Genomic DNA, 6,105 nt, shown 5'->3' with positions numbered 1-6,105 from the left:
AAACAAAGAGAAAATGTGTTTGTTTTATCGAGATAAATAGCATTTCATATCTGTTCATTATACTTATTGGAAGTTGGAAAGGGGGCTTAGTGCGTTTCAGTTCATTTTAAAAATTCCGACCGCAGCGCTCTATACGGCAGAAATTAGAAGTGCCGGGTATAAAGTATTTACATTCCGTTTATGTCGATTGCATTGAAATAATATTAAAATCGTGGCTTTGTCATAATATTTAAGTATTTTAGTTTTATAAACGACTCGATACTTTACACTCTTTGTTTCGCTGATGATCAAATAATACTGGCTCAAGACTACGAGGACTTACTTGGAATGGTTTGGTTTGGTTTGATTTAAAAAAACAAAAAAAAACAAACCAACGATGGTAGCCTTGGTGAAGAAAATAAATGCAGAAACAACCAGGGAAGACAAGCAATTAGACAACTCAACAGTATTCTATGGTATAAGGCAGTATCAAAACAAAACAAACACAAAATTTATAACAGCATACTGCATAGTTAAAAGCATCATTAGTTATAGTATTCACTCACTATATGTATGGCCTTTGAAAGAAAGAAGAAGAAAAACCTTAAACCCTCTATCAAACGGTATTAAAAAATATTTTGACGTTTCTTTCTCCACTTGAAAAGTCGAATTTTCAGAAATCGCAAACTTATACCTACGTTTTCTAATTATTTTATCCACTAATGAAGAAGGATATCTATTACACCCAGTTACATTCCTAATGTAATTTTTTTCTATTTCATATCTTTCCTTGGTAAGTGGAAAACTAACGTTCTCAATTATTAAATATATATTACGGTTGAGGGTTGGAACCTTTGGTGTTACACAGCAAAATAAAAACACTAAATCACCACAATAGACCAAAACACTTTTACTTTTACACTGGACGCGCGTTTCGCTAACCATGTTAGCATCATCAGCAGATGATTATAAACTGAAGTTATATAATCATCTGCCGATGATGCAAATATATATTATTCTCGAAATTTTGATAGTCTTATCAGCGTTTTTTATCTTTTGGTTGCTTTTTCAAAATGCCAACAACTTCAATTATTTCAAACAATAAAGGCATTTTGAAAAAGCAATTAATAGATAAAAAACGCTGATAAGACTACCAAAATGTTGATCAAATGATAATTTGACGTTTATACTATTACGTCAAAAGCCTACCATGACTTCACTGAATCATCTTTTCTTGTTCACTGTTATTAATATCTTAATTATTAGATATTAATACGTCTGGTATTATGGTATTCTGGTATTTCGTCGATTTTAAAATAAACTAACTGCTTCTATCTTATTTTTTTGTTAGAATGGGCCTAATTAAGAGGGCTACTGATACCGTGTTTAAAAATAAGGTAAGGGCTTATTTTTTGGTATTTATTATAATTTTGCTAATATCTTCGGTTTAAAAGAAGATATCAAGATGCGGTTTTCGCTGACTTTTTAAGCTTTTACTACTCTTTACTATCAGGTAAAATTACATATACTATTGCATTTAATTTTTTGGAAAAAACGCGCAATGTTTGTTAAATTGTAAGACAACGCCCCCTAGCGTCTACATTCAAAAGCTTATTATTATTGTTGATATGGTACATTATACAGTAAGAAACGCTTTTTTAAACGAGCCCTCGCTTGTTGGTTTCCGATCATCCAGTCCAGAGTTATTAATATTTAAATAAAAACAGATCTAACCTTCCCCCACCACTTAATTTTGGTAGATAGGGGAAAATGGCTTTAACAAAAAATATTCAAAATTTACTGAAGATTATGAAGCTGTTACTTATAGTACACCTTATCTAGGCAAATTGTGTAAAAACTCCATTTTCTTATTTTTTGTTGCAGTTGCAACCCCTTAGCGGTTGTTGTACAAACTTGAAAATAATTTCCAGCAATTTCCCATAGCCTCTTTAGCTATAAATATTTTTTTCCGCAGCCCCTACGGCTAATACTTTCCGAGATACAGCCGAGAGCTATTCTTAGTGGGACACCCGGTACATAATGATGTAAAATTATCGGTAATATTACGTAATACTATGGTAACATTGGTAATTTATAAAAAAACAGCTTTTTAAATTTAAATTTTCCAGCTCTGGCTCACCATTCTAAGATTCTTCTCCATTTAGTAAATTTTAATTATGGGCAATATAAGTAAATTTTCCGGCCCTTTCCACGGTAAGTTTGTTTCTTCTTGGTCGATGGACAAATCCATAAGTACATAAGGTTTTTTCGGTTGCGGCTTGTTATGATGGTAAATTTAAGTTGTCTATAGCCAACATACTTTTTTAGAGTTGGAGCAAATTCCTACCCGCACCAGACATAGATTTTTCGATGAAAAGGATGAATTCTTTAGCAAAAATATGACCTCTACTTTTGTATTATGCCAGTCTAACCTCCTACTTCATACACACCTTCCAAGTAGCATATCTATTGATACGCAAGTAGCTCCGACCGAACCCCACAATCCTCGCAGGGAAGACTGGGAGACGACCAAGCTAGTAATAACAGAACAAAAACTGAAATGGGCTATTGACACCTTTCAGCCTTATAAAACAGCAGGAATAGATGGGATTTTTCCTGCCCTTCTAAAGAAGGGTCAGGAAATAGCTACACACCATCTATTAAACATTACAAGAAGCAGCTTAGCGATGGGATATATACCAACCATCTGGAGAAGAGCTAAAGTCATCTTCATACCCAAAATAGGCAAAACTGACTGGGCTAACCCCAAATCATTTAGGCCTATTAGTCTCACATCGTTCATATTAAAAACGATGGAGAAAGTAGTGGACAACCATATTAGAGTAAATCATCTACAGGTTAAGCCACTGCACGATAGTCAGCATGCATATAGAGCGGGCAGATCCACAGAAACTGCTCTGTACCAGTTAACTGAGCTAATACAGGCAAGCCTGGATAGCAAAGAAACAGCACTTTGTGCCTTCTTGGACATTGCAGGGGCGTTTGACAATATACCTCACAAGGTGGTCAAGCGATCTCTTGAAACAAGAGGGGCGAACAGTACGATAATTCGCTGGTTTTGGGAAATGCTCTCAACACGAACAGCAGAGGCTGAGATAGGTACCAAAACTGTAGTTGTTAAAACAACGCAAGGAACTCCACAAGGTGGAGTGACCTCCCCCCTACTGTGGAGCTTGGTAGTGGATGAACTACTGGAAGAATTAACTCTAGCGGGAATACACTGCATAGGGTACGCAGATGACATAGTCATCATTGCACAGGGGAAACATGAAGGCACCCTGTGTGATATTATCCAAAGAGGATTCCGCATCGCTGAGAGATGGTGCAGGACTGTCGGGCTGAGTATTAACTCAGATAAAACCGCAGTAGTGCCATTCACCAGAAAGCGAAGTTTGAAAAACTTGAAAAGAATCCATCTAGATGGAAAGGAAATACTGCCATCACAGGAAGTGAAATATCTGGGAATAACCCTGGATAGTAAACTTCTCTGGAACAGGCATATTAAGAACATTACCAGCAAAGCCACAAAGGCTCTCATGATATGCAGAAGACTGGCGGGAAATAGGTGGGGCTGCGCCCCTAACATTTTGCGCTGGATGTATACCATGATAGTAAGACCCATGATTACTTATGGAGCAGTTGCTTGGTATACAAAACTAGAGCAACGTACAGCAAGGCAAACCCTGTGCAAAGTACAGAGACTGGCATGTATCTGCATCACAGGTGCCATGAGAACATGTCCAACAGCAGCAATGGAGGTCATTCTAGACCTAACACCACTGCATATTGTCGTCGGTAGTTATGCCAATGCGACAATGATTAGAATGGTCATTGACGGAAACAGTACTGGGAGAATTTTCAGGTCAGGGGCTTGGAACACCCTCAAAAAGAAAATTCCACTTCTCCAACTCCCAGTGGATGACATACCAAGAATTTACAACTTTGAGAAACACCTCACTGTAGTATTGAGTAATAAAAAGGATTGGAAGAAAGAAACGCTTACTCAGCATATAAAAGACCATACCATCACGTGGTATACTGATGCTTCCAAAACCAAAGCAGGGACAGGGATAGGAGTATTTGGGCCGAAAACTGAATACTCCGAACCAATGGGCACCTACCCCAGTATCCTTCAGGCAGAAATTTGCGCTATCGAAAGATGCGTACAATTTATCTTGGATAGGAACTATCGAAAACAGGAAATTGCCATCCTATCCGATAGTCAAGCAGCACTTAACGCGATCAACTCAGTAACCATCAATTCGAAGTTGGTCAAAGAATGCCTAGAGAAGCTCAACAAATTAGGCAAAGAAAATAAAGTCCTCCTACTCTGGGTGCCTGCTCACCAAGGGATAGAAGGCAATGAAAAAGCAAATGATCTAGCTAGAAAAGGAGCGAACACTCCACTAACTGGACCAGAACCGTTCTGTTTTTCAAACGGGAACCAACTGAAAGCGGAACTGAAGAATCTGGAAGACTCCATCCGTAACTTGGAATGGGTGTCCTCCAACGGTCTAAGACACTCTCGAAAAAGTTCCTTAGAACTTATGACCGAGAAAAATCAAAGGTTTTCCTTGATTTAAGTAAAAACAATCTTCGGATTGTCACGGGGTTTCTAACAGGACACTGTCTCCTCAACGAACACCTCAGTAGGCTGAAACTGAGAAACAACGGCGAATGCAGATTTTGTGGGGAAAATGGGGAAACACCAGAACACCTTATCACTGAGTGCGCCGAGACGACGACCATTTGTGCCATGAACCTTGGTACGTCTGATGTCGAGGATGGAGAGCTGGCCTCTGTGGAGCCGTCTCAGATACTGGCTTTTCTTAAAGCCCTGAGACTGTATGATGAGTTATAACTCGTTATAACTCAAGAAAGGGGAACACACAATAGATCTATAAGGTCGCGGTGATTAACTCCCCTCCTAAACATTCTACATTCTACATTGTGCCAGTCAGTGCTTTCATAATGAGATCGGTATAACGGATCCGCCAGGCTTCAAATAGTATAACCAAGGGTATAACTATTTAACTGCTAAGCTTTTCAATGAGTGTTTAGTGTCCAAAAAGCTTTTTAGACAAGAAACAAAGCAGCCTCATCTTCTTTTCACCAAAAAAAAAGAAAAAGAGAAGAGCGGTAAAAAAGCAATATTTCCAATGTTAGCGATCTTGCGGTAATATTACCAAAATTACTGGTAATATTACCGCCGTAATATTACATTTTACATCACTATACGCACATAGTGCACAACCTGTTGTTTTATCTTAGTTTCTATAATTGATTTTAACTTAAATTTATAAATAAACAAAGTGGTATATGAAGTTGGAGCAACTTGAAATTTCGTTTAATGTTTGAAAACTTGTTTTGTTCTAATCGTATTCGGTGCGAACAAGTTGTGTAAGGTATTATAGTTAATAATTAAGCTTATAAATTTAGAATATGAAAGTTAATTTGTCAATAAAAAAGGACGAATAACTAGCAACGGGCTACTTAAACAATAGTCGAAAGGAAAACTGCTTTGTTAACCTAAAACTACCAAAGCAGAACCGTAATGCTAATATTATTGAAATCAGATTAGTAATTACAATATTGATTTAAATACGAATATATTTTAGAAATCAAATATCGAATTAAGTGGTTTGCTTTAGGGTAATACCAATTATTGTTTTATATCGCTTTAGTGAATGCGAATTTAATTTTTATTATTTAGATTTTAAGCACTATGCAAACATAAGTTGAATTGATTGTAAATTTTGACAACTTATAACTAAGAATGTTTGTTACACTTGGATAGGTAAAAAGAGAAAATAATACTGCCTAACTAGGAAATAAAATTTTGGAGTTATATTACCCATAAGTTTGCCCCATATTGAATTGCAGTTGTCAATCTTTATAACACGGCAATAAATATAGACAGGCCTCTTTTATTTCTGATCATGTATATCTGTTGTTTGTACAATCTGGAATCATCCATTTCTGATGGGTTCTCTTCAAGGTCACCATTTGGAGATGTATCCACTTCAGTGCAGTGCGTGTCTGAAGAAAAACACTACAAGTAATTTTCTCATATTGCCCAAAATTTCGATAGTGTTAGGTTAGGTT

The 6,105-nt window shown here is 36.8% G+C and overlaps 1 protein-coding gene across 1 annotated transcript in view; it reads left to right on the top strand.

The window, feature by feature from the left end:
* The first annotated feature begins 376 nt into the window (after nucleotides 1–376).
* LOC115877778 (mannose-binding protein C-like) overlaps nucleotides 377–6,105 on the top strand; it is a 129,657-nt gene continuing 123,928 nt past the window's right edge. The window contains exon 1 of the mRNA XM_030894093.1: nucleotides 377–455. Coding sequence (XP_030749953.1) covers nucleotides 377–455 — 79 coding nt within the window. The remainder of the gene's footprint in view (nucleotides 456–6,105) is intronic.

The sequence above is a fragment of the Sitophilus oryzae genome, unplaced genomic scaffold (assembly GCF_002938485.1).
Source record: "Sitophilus oryzae breed Bouriz unplaced genomic scaffold, Soryzae_2.0 scaffold_1498_pilon_pilon, whole genome shotgun sequence".
NCBI classification, from domain to species: Eukaryota; Metazoa; Arthropoda; class Insecta; order Coleoptera; family Curculionidae; genus Sitophilus; species Sitophilus oryzae.
Note: the sequence above shows the minus strand (reverse complement) of the source record. Positions and strands in the feature narration are given on the sequence as shown.